Source organism: Crocuta crocuta, unplaced genomic scaffold, assembly GCF_008692635.1.
Source record: "Crocuta crocuta isolate KB4526 unplaced genomic scaffold, BGI_CrCroc_1.0 scaffold243, whole genome shotgun sequence".
Taxonomy (NCBI): Eukaryota; Metazoa; Chordata; class Mammalia; order Carnivora; family Hyaenidae; genus Crocuta; species Crocuta crocuta.
In genome coordinates, this window is record NW_027529596.1 from 2757364 (window position 1) to 2777683 (window position 20320).

At 40.1% G+C, this 20320-nt stretch overlaps 1 protein-coding gene across 1 annotated transcript in view; it reads left to right on the forward strand.

The window, feature by feature from the left end:
• FMN2 (formin 2) overlaps window positions 1–20320 on the forward strand; it is a 433801-nt gene that overhangs the window by 62562 nt on the left and 350919 nt on the right. The window contains exon 6 of the mRNA XM_077761768.1: window positions 5–158. Within this exon, the coding sequence (XP_077617894.1) occupies window positions 5–158 (154 nt within the window). The remainder of the gene's footprint in view (window positions 1–4; window positions 159–20320) is intronic.

The window sequence follows — 20320 nt, forward strand, 5'->3', positions numbered from 1 at the left end:
CCAGAACGTGTTCTCAGGTGAGCGCGCCCCGCTGCCGGGTCGCCTGCCCAGCACGGCCTCCCCTGCCACCTGCCCCGCTCGCTCGCCCCCCGCAGCCTCGCCTCGCTTCCGGCGTGCCCTGTCCTGGGGGATCCTCTTAGGGCGGGCTCGCCAGTTTAGTAAAATTTCTGGTTTTTAAGGTTTTCTTTTTTAACAAGGTTTTAAAGGGCGCAACTTTGTCCTGTCTCCCAAGTCATCTCAAGAGAGGGCTGCTCTGTCCACTTACCCAAAACCTGCGCTGCGCTGTGTGTCCAGGGCGACCTATGTCCAGGGACCCCTGGATACAGGGTCCCCTGTGTCCAGGGACCCCTGTGTCCAGGCCTTGCCAGGCCATCCACTCGTTTTTCGTTTCCCCCCACAGCTCACTGAGCCATCATTCTCCTTCCTCATCCTCACAGCATTAACAAGAAGAAAAGGGTTAATGAATTTTTGCTAAGGAGCAGCGCTGGAGAAACCAGCAGTTTATTCCAGCACTCTGCACAGACAACCTCTGGCTGCTCGAACATGCGTGTGTGTGTGTGTGTGTGTGTGTGTGTGTGTGTGTCACACGTAGTCTCCGCCAGCCGTCTGGGTGGACTGCTCAGTGAAGTCAAGGCGATTCTACAGTTTGCTGATGCAACCAAATCTGATACACACTGTTAGGAAGTTAATAAATAATGAAATCGAATATTAGGGATAATTTCCGTTTGCCTTTGTGTCCAATCAAAACAGGGATAGGCTGGGGATAGTGAAGGGGAGGAGGCCACACGGACATGGAACCGAACTGGGGGGCACCATGGAAGTCCAGCTCCAGGGGCCATTTAGTGTGGTGCGTAGCAAGTGAGGGCATGCGTTTATCCATCCTTACAGGTATGGAGGTTCCAAGGCCTTCCCTTAAGTTCTCACTGTTTCATGTTCCCTTCCTTCTACTCTTTTTTTTGAGGTTTAAAGTTTGTTTATTTTGAGAGAGAGAACAAGTGGGGTTGGAACACAGAAGACGAGAGAGAGAATCCCAGGCTCAAAGTGCAGGGCCTGATGCAGGGCTCAGACTCAGGAACTGCGAGATCGTGACCTGAGCCAAAATCAGAAGTCCAGCGTTTAACTGTCCGAGCCACCTCGGGGCCCCTCTTCCTTCTACGCTTAATTTTAAAGGAAGTATTGAGCGCAAGAATTTAAGGAGTAGGAAGGAATGAACATTTATGCAATTACTGGTAGGTTTGTGATAAATATGTGAACGGTAAAAATTTCAAATGTAATTTGAAAAGCTTAACATTCAGTTCTGTTATTTTAATAAATAGGTTATCTATAAAACATTTCCTGCGTGGCTCAGTCAGTTAAGCACCCAGCTCTTGGTTTCAGCTCGGGTCGTGATCTCATGCTTTGTCGGTTTGAGCCCTGTCAGGCTCTGTGCTGGCAGCATGGAGTCTCCTTGGGATTCTCTCTCCCCCTCTCTCTGTCCCTTCCCTGCTCTCTCTCTCTCTCAATAAATCAACACTAAAAAAAGAACCCCACATTTCTAAAGTGACATTTCTCAATGGGCATAGCTACTTAGTTGGCTAAATGCTAACCTGTATTTACCACATTTTTATTTTCACCTATCTTTTATTTTACATTTATAGATTTCTTATACTCAAGAGTCGCCTTTATTCATTTTATTCATTTATTCATCACTTGCTCTTTTTATTTCTTTAACTTCCCTTCATTGTGTAGGTTAAATGAAAAGGGATGCTTATACTCTAATACCCTTTAGATAAATTGTAAAAAATATAAATAAAAAACCAAAACAAGTCCTCAAAAGATCATTTTTGAAAGAAGAAGATAGGAAAGTTCTTGAGTTAATTTTTCGAATTTAATTTTGGTGAGAAATCATGTGTTTCCTTTTTATCTAGGTATTCNCCGTGAGATCACGACCCAAGCGAAAGTCAAACGCGTAACCGACTAAGCCACCCAGGCGCCCCTAAATATATATTTTTTAAATGAAAATGTCACTGTGATTCAGATTATCATCTATTAATGTAAATGGTTGCTCATTCTAATAGCATTAGACTTTGGATATATATTCACTTGAATTAATATACATATGCATGTATAGTAATCACTTTAATTAATATAAATAAGTATGCATATATATGTGTATTCTGGGCAGCCACATTGTACCAGGCAATATGCCAGTGGCACACATACAGAGGTCATTAAATCAGGGTTTTGTTTCACCAGGGCTCCCTGAGTGCACAGCAGCACACGGAGACAGGAAGTACAGTGTTCTGGGAGCATCAAGGGTACAGGGACAGATCTGGGCAGGGGTCAAGGACGGGGAATTAGTAGGAGGATTGATCAGAGTCCTGAAGATCGTAGGCCTTTAAGAGAAAAACAGTTTATTCTTGTTACTTGCATTGCATTTTATCTTGCCAACTATTTCCAAATTTGAAATTTTGGACAATTCAAGGAGTCCTGTTGAGTGAGTACCCGTGTTCTGTTGGCCTCTCCAGGGAGAATGTTTTTACAGTGCAGGGTGAAATTGCAGAGTGAGTTGTTTCAATATGGACTTGACCGACTTCGTCTTTGATGGCTGGGTATATAGCAGCTCAGTGATCAGTAGACATTTGTGTGGCAGTTTCCATATAGTTATCTCACCCACTCACTTTTCTTTTCCAAAAATGAAAAATCGGTAGGTGTAACCTAATCTTGTACCTGGTGGGGGAAATGCAGGTGGGTAAAGAGACGAAATAAATTTCTCAAGGTCACACTGTGATTCATTCAGAGGCAGAGCCAGAAATAGAAGCTGAGTCTACTGATTTAAGCCTGCACGTCCTTGCTTGTTACTTATTTTTGGATGTTTGACACAGTACGGCAACATGGAGCAAAAGCTGTTTATAAAAAATATAGAATTTATGAGATTTTTCAGTTCCAGTTTTTAATAAGGTCAGTCCCTTTAATTGTTGAACATCTGGCCTTCCTTGGGCTGGATGAAGAGTGACTGCTGGTTAGACTGGACCAGATTTTCTCTAGGCAGCTCCCAAGGAAACTGTTTTTGTGGTGGATTGAATCCAGATTGACACAGGCCCCTGTTTCTCAGTTGCTGTCTGTTTTCTTGTCGTCTGGCTTCACATTTGGTTCTTTACCATCCTCTACAATTTTATGGGTGTCTTGGATATTATCAGAGGCCTAGGGAACAGTAGCATTCTCCTTGGGGAAACTGGGTTTTTTTGGCCTTGATTTTGCGTGTCTTTGGGTCCATTAATTGCCAGCTGCCTTTGAAGCAGGTGATCATTTATCTATAAACTTCCATAAACATCATTTGTTTTTAAACCGTAGAATGAGGGTTGTCAGCTCTGCGGAAAGGAACAGATGTTTTTTGCTTTTTACTGCCTTCCCAATGTAGGGAGAAAATTCAGATGGAAAGAGATCTTCGTGGCACATGTTTGTGTTTGGTAGATATAAAAACATTTAGTGATGGAGACGAAAACTTTTATCTTGGGTTAGCTGTTAAAAACGGATGATGCTTTAGGCCATTGCACCAAAATATTTCCAGTTAATTTGTTTGAAATATGTTTTTTTTTCAGTGCCGAGGAGAAAAAATGGCTTCTGAAATTTGAGAGGTTCTTCTGTACATTAAGTCTAGCAGAAGCTTGTTAATAGATTTTTGCAGTTAATTAAAGTTCAGACGTGTAGAATGTTAAATTTGTGATGCTAAGTCACTTTTGATAGAAAGCTTTCCAAAGTCAATTATGTACTTATCTGTCTTTTTTTTTTTTTTTTTTTTTAAAACATGGAATCAAAGTTTAATCTGTTTTAAGTGGCTTAGTGAAGACAGGCCATTGTTACTGGGGCTGTGAAAAAATGGGGCTACCCTCCACAGCTATTGCAGTGTGCTTGCTGCCGGCTTCAGTCTGCTAGTCCTGAGTGTTTGCATCTTTGTTTCTTGACTGTTTTCCTTCCTGTCAGCTATTTATTCATAGAGCTGTCTTTGTCTTCTCTCCACCCCCACCCCTCAAATTGTAATTTGATTTTTCTGATCAATTTTTTTTCATTTTTTTAAATATTTTATTTATTTCTGAGAGAGAGACAGCATGAGCAGGGGAGGGGCAGAGAGAGAGGGAGACACAGAATCTGAAACAGGCTCCAGGCTCTGAGCTGTCGGCACAGAGCCTGACGCGGGGCTCGAACCCACGAACCGTGAGATCATGACCTGAGCCGAAGTCGGACGCTTAACCGACTGAGCCACCCAGGCGCCCCATGATCAATTTGTTATTGGCTGGCAAAACCTGTAATTATGATGTAACGTTATATTTATTGCACTTCTGCTAAATGCCAGATCATGTGTGGCACATTACTTAAGTGTCTATGATCCTTTCAACAATTTGAAAGTGTAGCTGTTTATCCCCATTTTCCCCAGTGAGCTAATAAGCAAGGTTCAGACCAGTGAAGTAACTTCTCTAAGGGCATTAAGCTAGTACATCCCTCATCTAAGATATGTACTTAGATTAGCAAATCTGTTGTTAGCATGCCTAAAATAAAACCAAGTGTGTCAGTGAGCTTTTGAATTGCTAGCTAATTAATAATTGGCTTGGGCATTAGCATTTGGATTGTGTGACTCTCATTTTGGCTTTTCTAAAGGTTATCTTGATTTTTATATCTGTAGAGAAAGACCCCCTCTAGGAGTACAAAGCTTTTCTATAGCTTGTTAAAATTATTAACCTTTGAATTTGTTAAGACCGGTTGCATTCTTATTGCTAGTATTAGCATCTGAGAGAATGCTATGTCCTTCATGTCCAACATGTGAAGGATAGTCAGAAATCATCCCAGATGTATATAGATAATGTATTTGTCTTACTCTAACAGGAAAGAGGGTTATATGGGGATGCCTGGGTGGCTCAGTTGGTTAAGTGTCCGACTTCATCTCAGGTCATGATCTCGTGGTCCATGAGTTCGAGCCCAGCGTCAGGCTCTGTGCTGACAGCTCAGAGCCTGGAGCCTGTTTCAGATTCNAATTTTATAAAAATAAGGAAAGAGGGTTATATGAATATTGTCCTTTTCCCTATTTCTTGATTTACTGATTTCCATATATCAGAATAGATCATGGGAACAAAAGCTGAGACCAGATTAGTTTGGTTGGAAACAGCATTTCTCATGATTTCTTTTAAGACTGGTTTGAGTTGAAGTCCAGTGCCCCAGTGATGGGTTTTAGTGGCTGCTTTATGAGGGGAGGACTGGCCTAGTTTTAAGTGCATTTAGGTATATGGATATAAACCATGTGTACATGAAATTGAACAAGTGCTTTTAGAGCCATATTTCCTTCTAATTCTATTAAAAAGGTGCAGAACATACCCAGTCATGTGATAGTTCAGCAGTTACTCTACTATTGTGCTCGGCACATTTGTATCCTAGCTTTTGAAAGTGACTCTCAAGTAATTTTTTCTCACATATACGAAGCTGGAAGAGTAATGTTAAGATTAAATGAAATAGTATATATACAGCCACTACAACTCTGCCTGGCATGGAGGAGGTGTAAGATGGGTGCTATTTGCCTTCCTGTCCTGGTTCATTGCCTTGATACACTTCATTGCTCAAAGTGGTCCAAAACCACATTGGTTAAAACAACACAACACAACACAACACTGAGGTTGTAGACAGAAGCTTGGCAGGATCTGCCTAGTCGCTAGGTTTTTCCCAATTGTTATTCATCATGTTTTTTTTTTTCTTTTAGCATTTCCTATGATTGTAAACTTTTTTTGTCACTTTATCATAAATTTTGGTTTCCTTCAGGATTTGGATAAGGAAAGCATATGATTGATGGGGGTTGTGGCTGTGTGATTGGGTGCCAGTGCTAATTTTTAAAGGCGCGGGAAAGAGAAGGCAGCGGGCAGATACCCTCAGTGTTTACGGTGTGCACAGCGTCTGGCTTCAGCACTTGACTTTGCAGCCTTACCCTCCCACAATTTCCTGCCTGAGCTCTCAACTTTAGACGGTTAATGTGCTTACTGTTCTATGAATGTGCATTTTATTTTCCTGACATTGTGCCTTTGTCTTGAAGCCTTTGCCCTCTTAGAACATACTATTTGTGGCTCTTGATTTAGCATCCGAAAGGGCTGATTAAATTCCACTTTCCAGTTTTTGTATTTTTGCCAGTTTCACCTAATTTATTTCAGTGTCTGCACTTGTTATTGCCTGCATCATACTAGGCACACTTCTTGGATTTAGGGATTCCTCTGGTCTGTTTTCCTCACCTGTTTCTTCTTTTCTTTCCTCCTTTCCTACTCACCGATTCTGTCCATTATCTAATCTTCTATCAACACATCCACCAATATCTATGCCAGTAAATATGACGGGCACTGAGCATACTGAGCTCTTTATGCATAATTGTTCGCCATGTTTTTTAAACAGACAAGTTGGGTCTCTAGCCTTCTTATTGGTAACTTCCTGTTGAATTCAAGCTGGAAAATTACTAACATTTTTGATTAGTCAAAATTAATTATTTTCATTGAGGTGTGATTTAGTCTGATGAAAGTGGAATGATACTTTGACAGAACTTGCGTTGAGAGAATGTCTCTTCCTATATTTATTGGTTGATTTTAAAATGGCAAAGATAGTACAGTAACTCGGAGCTTCTGATTATGAATTTTATTGCTAATGAAAGGAGAGGTAAAGGAAGTAGAGAAAATTTTATTACTCTGTTTATTCCTGCTTTTGCATTATAAGTAATAACCTGCTGTTAATGAAATTTAGCATTAAGGGACCCATTAGAGAGAAACAAGTAAGTACTGCCTAGGACTTGATAGTTATTGTATGTAATTTTAGTGGCTGAAAACTTTTCAAGGCTTTTTTATATTAAAAATATAAATATATGACAAATAGGACTTCTAATCAGTGTGAAAGGCTATTTAGTAAATTATCACACATCAACGTTATATGCACAAATAATGATAGTTAGTGGATGCTATCAGAGGACTCTAACCATGCTGAAGAATTGTTACTCTTTGACATGTGCTCCTGTATGGATGAGAGAAAGAGGAGCATGTGTCTCCCTCCTTTCCAAGGATGTCCTGGAAGGTGTTGATTGGATAGGAAAATGCTGCCACTCTTCTGTGATCTAGTCAGTTTCCACATACCTGGTATTATCTGTTATATCAAAGCCACGGTGGGCAGAAGATAGTCTGTTTATTTTCACAGGGAAGGGAATTACTTCTTGAAAAAAATTAAGCCTGTATGGTGTTTTAAAACGATGCTTAAATACTACCCAGTTGGGTCTCATTTGTACTTCAAGCAGAAGCGCTCTTTGTTGTACTCAGGAACACAGTGGACATCTATGGAAATTGATTCTGTATCATTTAAATTGTTGCTTTGCATACACAGGAGAGAAAAGAATGATGTTTATCAGTAAGCTTGTAGCACTGCTATGGCACATCTATGGCTGAGAGTCTTTCCGGCTGTCTCCCTTTTAAAGTATCCCACTGAATTCTTGGAAGACTTGAAGCAATAATTTCTTACCGCTTGGTACCCTGGTTTCGTAGGTATAAAAATGAATACGGGCTTGTTGGGAAGCTGCTTCGTCCAGGTCTCATCCAACCTTGAATTCGATAGAAGAGATGGTTCCGGCACTTACCTTTTCTCCTGACAAGGAACCTCTGCATGTTTAATTTTTTTTACTGTTAGAGCTGAAGAAACTCCTTGTGACGGCGGGTCCGTTTATACAGTGGTATGAAGGGACTGTGGGTATTGGTGATAGGTGATGGTAAGAGCAGCGATGTTTTGATTTGCTAGTTTTGACCAATTTTTGACTGACACCAGGGGAGACTCAGATGGGTTGGGCTGTCACTACCTTGAATTTAGGGCCTTGTGTTTTTGAACCCTAAGGCAGTGACTGTGTGTGATGTGTGGTCGAGCTGTTTTGTGAGACATCTGTGATGTACAATGTAAGACAAGGATTTAGAGTATATGGGGTCTTTCTAATATTAACACCAAATATATTGAGCAAGTTCTTTTTGATTTATTATCTACAATATAAGTCATCTCCTATTCCCGGATGGATTGTTGGCTTCGCATTTTTTTTTTTTTTAAACTACTCAGTAAAAGTACGTGGGACGCGGTGGCCGAGTGGTTAAGGCGATGGACTGCTAAACTTCTCGATAAAAGTAGTACTACCCTCTTATTTCATTATACTTTAACATACAGTTGACCCTTAAGCCACATGGTTTAGTGGCAACAACACCCTCCATCCAGTCGAAAATTCATGTATAACTTTTGACTCCCCCCCCCAAAACGTAAATACTAATGGCTTACTGTTTGCGTAAGACTTCCCAATAATAAGCAGTCTATTAAAACGTATTTTGTATGGTATATGTATTATTTACTGTATTCTTACAATACGGTAAGCTAGGAAAAAGAAAATGTTATTAAGACAGTAAGAAGGAAGACAAAATAAATTGACAGCACTGTAGTAATTGAAAAGAATCCTTATGTACGTGGACCCATGCAGTTCAAATCCATGTTGCTCAAGGTTCAACTGTATTGGCTTGTGTGTGTTTTCAGTTTTCCCTGGTGTGCTGTACGCTTACTCAAAATTGTTATCTACGGTATTCCATTTAGGAGTTGTCATTGACATAAAAACTTTCTTTGAGACTAAGAGGCTAACTGCTTTTGAGTACTCCTAGGATTTTTACTTTTGTTTTATTGTCCTTAAAGAAGTGTAGCTTGTTTAAGCCCATTAAGAAGCAAACGGACTACAATAGAACTATTTCAGGGTCACAAATGAATTCATTTCAACGCTCTGGGCAAAGTTATGTAAAAAAGGAATCTCCCCATTGTTAACATATAGGTCTTTTATTTTTAAAAAATGTTTGTTTATTTATTTTTTAATGTTTTATTTATTTCTGAGAGAGAGACAGGCAGCATGAGCAGGGGAGGGTCAGAGAGAGAGACCGAGGGAGACACAGAATCGGAAGCAGGCTCCTGGTTCTGATCTGTCAGCACAGAGCCCAACGTGGGGCTCGAACCCACGAACCGTGAGATCATGACCTGAGCCGAAGTCGGCACTTAACCGACTGAGCCACCCAAGCGCCCCTGTTCATTCATTTTGAACGAGAACTTTTGCCCTCAAGTAGGGGAGGGGCACAGGAGAGGGAATTCCAAACAGGCTCTGGGCTGTCAGAGCTGAGCCTGAAATGGGGCTTGATCTCACAAACCATGAGATCATGACCTGAGCCGAATTCAAGAGTCAGATGCTTAGCTGACTAAGTCACCCAGGTGCCCCCAAGCCTTATCTTTTAGAAGAGTAATGGAAACAATAGGCTAACAATAGAGATAATCTCTTGCAGCTCATTTTTTAACCTGCCTACTTTTAGATCATTGGCACCTCTTCCACAACTCCACCCCCTTTTAATCTGTAGACTAATGCTTCCCCTCTGGAGACATAAGGTATGCAAATTCTCTATGGGAGGTGTTACATTTTGCAGCTAACCAAGATGTTCTGCAAGACGATTATATCTCATGTCGTTGGAGTGCTATTTTGGTTAAATGGTTCTGAAGGTGTAAAATGTTTGGATAGTCTCCTGGCAGTTGATTTCAGGGTATCGGGTTTGTTCTGTCTCTTCTGATCTTAGAAAAATCCAAAAGTGTATCGATTCTGTTAGGTCTCGCCTATTGTGGGTGGGCATACACGGTTGAATGAGAACTTCAGGCATTTCTGTGGAGAAAGATTCATCTGGGATGTCATGTGATGTAGGTGAAAAAGTCATCTAGAAGCCTTTCCTCTTTGGATTATTTCTGTTAAGGAGCCTCATTTGACTCTAAATTCCGAGATTATTTTCACTGCCATCTGCCTTGGGATAATAAAAGCTGAACATGCAGATTTAGGTAGCTTTAGGCTGACCCCTCAGGCTGAGCCATCCACTTCCTTTTCTATGTTCCCTCTTGGTTTTATTACCAACTAAAGTTACCAGTCTCTAGCTCCTCTCTCTCTCCTGAGCATCAGCCACATCCCATTTAGGGATCAGGGATTAGAGAGTAAACTATTGACAGCATGAAGATCAGCTGGTCAGTATAGTTTAAAAGCATTTCAGTGATTCTCTACTGCCCTGAGGCTAAAGTTTAAAATCTTTACTATATTTATATATTAATAAATGCATAATATACTAATATTTAATTCTCTGTAGTTTTAGCCCATCCTTGTTGCTCTGTCTCTGGAGTTCTTCAGATACCTCATGTTCTCTCTAGTAGTTTTAAGTATTATTGACACTCTATTCCTGATCTTCAGGGAAAAAAAAAAGTGCATTTACTCACGTCCCGCAGTGCAGGACACACCCCATCATGAGTCCATGCAAGACTCTTCATTTTGTCCTTGAAGTTACTCCCGGTAGAGTTTTCTTTCATCATCCAGAAGTACAGCATCCCTATGAAAACTTTCAGAAGCTGAAATGGTGTAAAGCAAAAAAACAAAACAAAACAAAACAAAACAACCCAAAACCAAAAAAATAAAAAACAAAACCCCCAATTACCATTAATTTATGTGTGAAAAATTTGGAGCGTTCCGAGACTTAAAAAATAACCTCTCCTAGGCCTTTTCTGATACCTTGGGACACAGCTTACTCCCAGATGCGCAGAAGAAATCAGGGTAAAGTACAGATGCTCACCGACGCTGTGCAAAGCTCTGGTGGCCTGATGCTGACCCGCGGAGTGTAGTTCCCGGGGGAAGCGCTGGGTGGCGCGACCCCTGCGAAGGCAGGCCGGAGAGCAGTGCCCAGCGCTATTTTCGCTTTTCGCCTTTTTAAAGAATAAGCAAAAAAGTCCTCTTTAGATTTCTTTTGGTTAGTGTAATTGAGTACTAGCCGATCTTTTGCAGAGGCAAATTGGCATTATGTGACTTTTTAAATTTTATTTATTAAAACATTTTTTTTCAAATGTTTTATTTATTTCTGAGAGAGAGAGAGAGACAGCGTGAGCAGGGGAGGGTCAGAGAGAGAGGGAGACACAGAATCATAAGCAGGCTCCAGGCTCTGAGCTGTCAGCACAGAGCCCGACGCAGGGCTCGAACCCATGAACCAGGAGATCTTGACCTGAGCCGAAGTCAGACGCTCAACCGACTGAGCCCCCCGGGCGACCCTATGTGGCTTTTTTTATAAAGCAGGGAATAGCTATAGGTTCATTTCCTAGTCTGCCCCCCCAGCAGTCATAGGGAACTGCTTTTACGTGCTTGATTGACAAAGCCTTGAAATTATATCTATTTTTGTCAAGTAGGTAACATTTCTGTTTATGTTTAATTTTAGTTTATACAAACACTCCGAGTTGGACTTCTTTCTGTTGCTTAAAAAAACAACAACCCAGAGGCCTTTAGAAAAAAAATTACAATTTTTTCTGGGTGAATGTCTATCGAGTTCATTGCTTCTTGCTGTGTATCCCAAACGCGAGGGCTCGGCCAGGTTGTACGCACCAGGTGGCACTGTTCACTTTTATAGTATGTGACGCCTGTTCCCTAGGGTTGTGCCGCGCGGGTTGCTCTGGGCATTCCTCATGTTCTGTTTAAGTATCTGGACTCTTCTCTGCCCCCCACAGACAACAGGGCTGACTCTTCCAGTATGGGGCCTGCGGGAGAATTTCTCTGGGATGTTTATTCAGCAGTGAAGTTTTTGGGGTATAAAATATTTACTTAATGTGTCTAGGTACCACCAGATTATTTCCCAGAACGCCTTCCCCAGTTTTTACTCTAGTAATGCAGTAAATTAGCACTTCCCTAAGTTTTGAATTTTACCGATCCAGTGAGGGAAACAGCATCTTGTTGTTTTACCTTTAATTTTATATTTATCTGGTGGCTAATGCCTTTGAGAAAACTTTTGTTAATTTTGAGCCTTTTGGGTAAACCCTTCTGTGAATTGCCTGTTCACAGCCTTTTATCTTTTTGTAGAGAATTTCCTGATTTTCCTTATTTATTCCCAAGGGTTCTTCATATCTTTGTATATCCTTGATGTTATTTTAATTAACAATGTTAAGGATGTGAAGGATTGTCACCAAGCCTCCTGATTCTCTTTACTTATATTAAAGGCTAATGTAAACGTGATGTTTCTCAGAGTCCTTTGTGGGTTTTGTTTCAGATGTGGCTTAGGTTTGATGAATTTCCACTAGATTTGGAAGACCTAGATAAGGCTTCGTATGAACTTCGTTGTGTGTACTTACAAGCACAGCTGAGGAACTGTTAGATTCTTCTGAGGCCGGGTCGGCCGAGGTTTGGTGTCCACGTGCTAGTGTCCTGAGGTCTGGGGTGGTGCACGGGGTCTCCCCACTCATGGTTCTGGGCTGGCAGCAGAGGTAACATCCAGCCATGAGGCTTCCAGATTCTAGCAGCGGGAGTGTGCTCTTGGAGCCCAGGACTCTAGATCAGAGAAGAGGCTGCCACTTCCTTGGTAGCCTGGCTCTGCGTGTGTCTTAGTGAGTACTTCTAAAAAGATTCTAGAGTCTTCCAAGATCCTGTCCAATAAGAAATTTCTCTAGTAAGTCCCTTGCTATTTAAACTATTTGGAGTGGAGTCGGTTATATGTAATCATTGGAATCTTAACCTGTAGAATCAGTTTTAGATATTAGATAGATCTTTTAACATTTCATACCTCCTTTACTTTTGGTACATCCCTGCTTGAACAGAAATACTTAAATTTTCATCGGGCAATTCTACTTTTCACCGTGTTTTGTGCTAGTTTCTTCTCGCGTAAGAAATTCTGTCTTCCTCCTAGGGTACATTCTCTTCTCCATAGTCTTCTATTAGCTTTACCATGTCACCTTTTACATTTAAGCCTTTGATCTATCTAACATCCTGTTGAGTGTATGATGTAAGGTAAGGATTCAGTTTGATTCTTTTCCATATTGCAAGGCAGTTTTTCAACATCACCTCCTACATAGTTTTTACTCATTGATTTTTTAAAATATTACCTTTATGTGATTCCCAGATATAGGCAACTTTGCTTACGACAATCTATTCAATTCATATTTGATTTTCTGTCTTCAGTCAGTACTATACTCTTCTTAAAGTATGGCTTTGCAGTATGTATAATTACCTGGAAGTGTCCCCTTTTCCTTTTCTTTTTTTTTTTTAAATTTTTTAATTTATTTCTGAGGGAGAGGGAGACAGTGTGAGCATGGGAGGGTCAGAGAGAGAGGGAGACACAGAATCCGAAACAGGCTCCAGGCTCTGAGCTAGCTGTCAGCACAGAGCCCGACGCGGGGCTAGAACCCACGAATCACGAGATCGTGACCTGAGCCGAAGTCGGACGCTTAACCGACTGAGCCACCCAGGCGCCCCTGCACTAAGCAATTCTTTATGACACCAGCTAGGTGTTTTATAACTCAACTTAATTTTGATATTATTTACCTAGAGATAAGTAACCACCGGTTAAGGGTTCAGTCCTACGAGACTTCCCCTCTTTCGGATGCCAATCAAACGTCCAGGTTACCACCTCGGCTTCTGACTGACCCGCCTTACGTTCCAACAGCTCTCTCCTTGGGTTCAGTTATTTGCTAGAGCTGCTCACCAAGCACAGGGAGACATTTTACTTACTAGATTACCACAAAAGGATATAACTTTATTATAAAAGTTTATTTTGAGAGGCTATAACTCAGGAATAGTCTGATGAAAGAGATACGCAGGGCAAGGAATGGGGAAGAACTCTCACGCTCTCTTAGCATGCCACTGTCCCCAAATCTCCATGGTGTTTATCAACCCGGAAGTGCTTCTAACCCAGTCCTTTTGGTTTTTAAGGAAGCTTCATTACTTAGGGTCAGCTGATTAAATCGTCAGCTTCAGCCCCTCTCCCCTTCTGGAGGTCAAGAGTGGGACTAAAAGTTCCAGCCCTGTAATTACAGGTTGCAACTTGCCACCATCCTTTGGTGCTTTCCAGAAGTGCCCTCATTAGCATCAATTCAGCTGTGGTCGAAAGGGGTTTGTTAGGAATGTCAAGATACCTTTATTGTTGATGTCACTCAGGAAATTCCAAAGGTTTTAGGAGCTCTGTGCCAGAAACTGAGTGAAAACCAAGTATGTATTTCTCCTTAGAAATCATAATATCACAATAGTCAGATGGGGTTTTAAAAGAAGTACTTTATTTTTATAGCAAAAAAATTGAAATGTAATCCTAGAACATGACATACATTATGTAGATTCTTTTGAAATTATTGTGGTTATTGTGGCTTTCTTTTTGTCATTGTGTGTGACTAGTGTTTGTGAATCTATGGCTCTCTTTGGAGAATCATAATGCTAAAGTCCAGAAACATGACTAACATTTTAATTTAGTAGGTTGTGTTTTACACTCACCATTAATAGAAAATCTCTAATATTCACAGTGCTTCAAAGGCATCATTTTAAAAACTATCTACTATTTTTATCCAATCAGAAAAATACGCATCCCTTGGCTTCTGTTACATACTTCTCCTTGGGTTGCCCACTACATTTTGGGCTAACTTTTCTCAACTTCATCTGGTCTTCTTCTTCCACCTTGATATCTAACCCCAGGAACCCTTTCATTGCATGTCGATGACTCCAAACTCAAGTTTCTGGTTCAGTTCTCTAATGAATTCCTGGTGCACATTTCCGATTGCCTTAGAAGTATCTTCATAAGGGTATGGGAGTAGATCCAAACTGAGCTTCTCTTTCTTCCAAACCCAACCTGCTGCTTTATTTATTGCCTGCCCTAGTGGATGGTAATAGCATCTGGCACAGCCAAGTTTCTTAAGCCAAATCTAGGAGATGTGCAACTTAGCCAAGTTCCTAACACTTTCTCTTTATTCAATCCAATCAGTCACTAAATCCTGTTAAAATACATCTAGGAACATTAAAAAAATTTAGTTATTTATTGTGGGGGTGGGGTGGGGAAAAAGAATCTCAAGAAGGCTTCATTCTGCCAGCACAGAGCCTGATGGAGGGGTTTGATTCCAGGAATCGTGAGATCATGACCTGAGCTGAAATCAAGAGCCAGACACTTAACCAACTGAGCCACCCAGCTATCCCCATCTCAAAACATGTTTCGAGAGATACTTACCCTGTTCTTTCCAGCGGATGTCTGATGCTCTTCTCACAATTATTTAATGGCTCTCTGGTGACTTCAGGGACGAATTTTAAACCGCAGGTATATATCCAAGAAGAAAATTGCATGTGTCCAGGATGGAGGAGCTACACTTGCTAGCAGTTGTATAATTTGACGTGAAGGAGGCTGTCCCTTATAGAATGTCCAGCCTTGGAATGGAGGATCTTGAAAGCAGGGATGTCACTGTTCAGAGACTGGATGAAGGTCTGTTGGGTGCTTATAACCCCGGAGAGGCCGAACTTGACAACCACTAACATTCCTTCCAATCAGAAAAAGCAATGATGTTTGACTTCTAAATAAAGTAAGAGCAGCGGCTATGGTCTGTATGTGTCATTCCTTTGATTTGGGATGGCTCTAAATATGTAAAAAAACCCTTGAGCTACAGGTATTTTAGAAGCTGCCATTTATTGGTTTCACATTTATGGATTTAACTTAGTAGATTAAGTTTTTTTTTTGGGGGGGGCTCCTGGGTGGCTCAGTCAGTTGAGTGTCCCACTGTTGATTTCAGCTTAGGTCATGACCCCAGCATTGTGGGATTGAGACCTGCGTTGGGCTCCGTGCGGAGTGTGGAGCCTGCTTAGGATTCTCTCTCTCTCTCTCTTTCTCTCCCTTTCTCTCCCCTTTGCCCTTCTCTCCCATTTGCACTCTCTCTCTCTAAAATAAAAAATTAAGTTTTTTTTCTTTTAAAGCATTTCCTTCTGACATGTCTATAATTTTTTCCTTTGAACTTTGATTTGCTTCATGAGCTTTTAAAAAATTCCCAGATAAATCTGTACTCTTAACATAGGTCCTAAAAAATGGTTGTTAGTCACTGTCATATATATTGTGATATTCTTTGGCCAATTTTATCAGATTTATTAGATTAAATTTCTTCATCTGTGTTTGTACTATTTCAGATTAACTGGATGGCTTGATTAATTGGCTAATCAAAGTTGCATAGTTTCTTTCTTTCCTGCCTCAGAAAAAGCCTTGATGGAAGCCAAATATAAACTTTATATAAATTTTAATAGATGTAGTGACCCTAGTCAGATGTCTGTATACCAAAGCCACTTTTTTAACCTTATTTATTTAAGGACAGTTGGCACACCACGTTACACTAGTTTCAGGTGTACAACTTAGTTATTTGACAAGTTAATACGTTATGCTGTGTTTGTCTGCCACCGTACGCTGCTGTTACGATATCACTGACTGTGTTCCTTATGCTGTGCCTTTTATTCCTGTGACTTACTCGTTACAAAACCAGAAGCCCCTATCTCCCTTTCCCTTCACCCGTGTTGCCCAAGTCCACCCCTCCCCACTCCTCTGGAAAACCACCAGTGGAGGTTTTTATAGGTATTTATATCTGTAAATATATAGACCTATCTGTATTTATAGGTCTGATTCTGCTTTTTGTTTATTTATTCATTTTTTTCTTTTTAGGTTCTGTTTATGAGTAGAATTGTTATAGTATTTGTCGTTCTCAGTCTGACTTACCTCACTTAGTATAATACCCTTTAGGTTCCTTCATGTTGTCACAATGGAATGTTGTCATCATTTATTTTTTTTTTGGCTGTGTAATATTTCATTGTATGTAACACCACATTTTCCTCTCAATTCATTTATTTTATTTTATTTTATTTTTTAAATATTTTTATTTATTTCTAGGAGAGAGAGAGAGAGAGAGAGAGAGAGNCCACTGCATTTATCTTTTCATACTAGTGTTTTCATTTTCCTTGAGTGAATACCCAATAGTGGAATTGTTGAATCATATGGTATTTCTATTTTTAAGTTTTTGAGGAACCTCCATACTATTTTGTCTAGAGGCTGTACCAATTTACATTCCCACTAACAGTACAGGAGGATTCCTTTCTCTGCATCCTGGGCAACACTTGTTATTTCTTGTCACTTTGATTTTAGCCATTCTGACAGGTGTGAGGTGATCTCTAATTGCGGTTTTGATTTGCATTTCCTTGATTATGAGTGATGGTGAGCATTTTTCATGTGTCTGTTGGCCATCTGTATGTCTTTTTCTGAAAAAATGTCTATTCAGGTCCACTTCTCATTTTTTTTCTTGAGGAAGAGAGAGAACATGAATAGGACTGGGCTGGGAGGAGAGGAAGAGTGACCGAGAAAGAGAATCTTAAGTAGGATCCACACCCAGTGCGGAACCTGAGGTGGGGCTTGATCTCAACCGAGGGATCATGACCTGAGCTGAAATTAAGGTTGGATGCTTAACTGACTGAGCCACCCAGGGGCTCTTCTCATTTTTTAATCAGATTGTTTTTTGTTTGTTTGTTTGCTTGCTTGGTGTTGAGCTGTATAAGTTCTTTATATATATTATGTATAATAACCCCTTATTGGATATAGTGTTTGCAAATATCTTCTCCCATTCCGTATGTTGTCTTTTTACTTTGTTGATTTTTTTTTTAATTTTGATGGAGTCCCAATAATTTACTTATGCTTTTGTTTCCCTTGCGCTAGGAGACATATCTCGAAAAATGTTGCAATGGCTGATGTCAGAGGATTTTTATGGTTTCAGGTCTCACATTTCAGTCTTTAATCCATTTCGAATTTATTTTTGTGTATGGTGTTAGAAAGTAGTCTGGTTTCATGTTTTTAAAGTATAGCTGGCTAGTTTTTCCAGCAGCATTTATTGAAAAGACTTTCTTTTCTCTGTTGTATATTCTTGCCTCTTTTATCATAGATTAGTAGACCATATAATCATGGGTTTATTTTGGGGACCTCTATCCTGTTCCGTTGATTTATGTATCTGATTTTATCCAATACCATACTGTTTTGATCTACAGCTTTGTAGTATACCTTGAAATCTGGGATTGTGATACCTCCAGCTTTGTTTTTCTTAGGATTTCTTTGGCTATTTGGGGTCTTTTTTGTGGCTCCATATAAGTTTTAGGATTATTTGTTCTAGTTCGGAGAAAAGCACTGCTAGTATTTTGATAAGGATTGCATTAAGTCTGTGGGTTGATTTGGGTACGTAGTACGGACATTTTAACAATATTAGTTGTTCAAAAATCCCTTAGTATGGAGTATCTTTCTGTTTGTGTCATCTTCAGTTTGTCATCGGTGTATCGTATATGTTTCCAGAGTACCAGCTGTTCACTTCTTTACTTAAGTTTATTCTTATTTATTTATTTTGGTGCAGTTGTAAATGAGACAGTTTCCTTAATTTTTCTTATGCTACTTCGTTATTAGTGTATAGAGGTAGTACTGATTTTGGGGTATTGATATTTTAACCTGCCACTTTAGTGAAATTGTTTATTACTTCTTGTAACTTTTTGATGAAGTCTTTAGAAATCCAGTGTATAGTATCATGTCTTCTACAAGTAGTGACAGTTTAATTTCTTCTTGACCTATATGGATGCTTCTTACTTTTTTTTTTTTCTTCGTCTGATTGCTGTGGCTAGGACTTCCACTACTATGTTGAATACAAGTGGTGAGAGGGGACATTTTGTCTAGTTCCTTCCTGATCTTAGATTTTCACCATTGAGTATTACGTTAGTTGCAGGTTTTTCATAAATGGCCTTTATTCTGTTGAGATATGTTCCCTCTACCCTCAGTTTGTTGAGAGCTTTTATCATGAATGGATGTTGTACTATGTTAAATGCCTTTTCTACATCAATTGAAGTGATCATATGATTTTTATTTTTCATTTTGTTGATATAGTGTATGACCTCAGTTGATTCCAAAGTCACTTTTTTAATGCTGTGTCTCTGTGTGATGTTTTATTGTACAAATACATTCATTACTACTCTTTTTCATATTGTCAGTGTCAGGTAACAAACTGCCTCAAACCTGAGTCCTAGTTCATGACACAGAGCAGTCAGCTTCTTCAAAACAGTGATAAAAGTACATACTGTTGAGGACTCAGAAAACCAGCACATCTGCAGGCCAATCTGGAAGTGTTTTATAAAGTTTAAATATTGAATTATTTCTTTCTTACCTGGAGTTTTGAGCCTGATGGTGTGCTCAGAGGAGGGAGCTTCCTCTAAGAGTGTCTAGTCCATGCCGGTCACTGGTGGAGAGGGTTCCATCCACGGGGAGCAGAGAGCTTCATTCTCATCCCGTTCATGTCCTTTCATGAGCTGAGGTCGTCTTCTCTGTAGGTAGGAACTGAGCCTCAGTTATCTTCATGTGTCTTGTGACTTGTTTTGCTTATGATGCGTCCAGTGATTTGACTACACGTTTGTCTTGCCTCAAAACAACCCTAAATATGTATGCTAAGGAGGGTCCCCCTCTTATCATATGCCAAGCAGACGTGTTAGTTTCTATTCGATCATAACTGGTCTGTCATACGTGCTTTTTCTTATTTCTTCAGCACAGACCACCAGCACATGATGACACCCAATATGTGATATCTCTGTATTCACCAGCATCCTACGGTTAAGCAATTATCCTTCATGTCTAACTTTAAATTTGCTTGCCAACAACTCATTTCCTCTTATTATTTCAATTGATAGATAATATGGCCTATCAGAGGAAGTCTGTTAGGTAGATACAGCTGAGCTAGAACATCAGGAAAAAATGGAATATAATGAGACTTCTGCTTAATTCTTTTCTTTTGTGTAAGATATGGAACAGAGAAGAAGCAGAATATTATGTTGATCCCTTTCAAAATACAGCAGTTATATTCTGTTCCTCTTTCAACCATTAAAAATACACAAAAGGAAAACAATACCAATGATGTGATTGTGGGCTCTTAGAGTTTAAATTTAAAGCAGATAATTCTAAACGAATGATGTTATGGGACCTAAAACATCGAATTCACACTGAGCCCTCATCCATGTGTGACCTGGGATTTGTCACTGAAATATTTGAGTGCATTGTCATAGCCTCTTGTCATTAGTAAGGGACGGGGAGCATGTTTTCTTCATGATGACCTCTTCTGGTGACCTAGGACATTCTCTGGCAAATGATAGATTCATGAGTGTTTGGTTATATCTTGTCTTTGCAGCTCTCTCTTAAAAAAATNTGTTCTAAATAGACTCCCTTTAAAAGATTCCTTCATGAGTGTGCTCATTGTAACTACATCCTCAGCTCCAGCAGGGTGCAGACCACGTGGTCTCTTTCTTTTATATCTTAATAGAGAATGTTGGTCAGAAGCTTTGCCCAGAGTTGCTGGCTCACCCAGAAGTGGGGGGTCCCTAGAATAAAAATGAGGGGAGCAGAGTACGCAGCTAGTTTTGGCACTGCCACCCTCCAGCCTGTAGGCCAGTTCTAGAACCTTTTCATTCCTCGACTAGTTG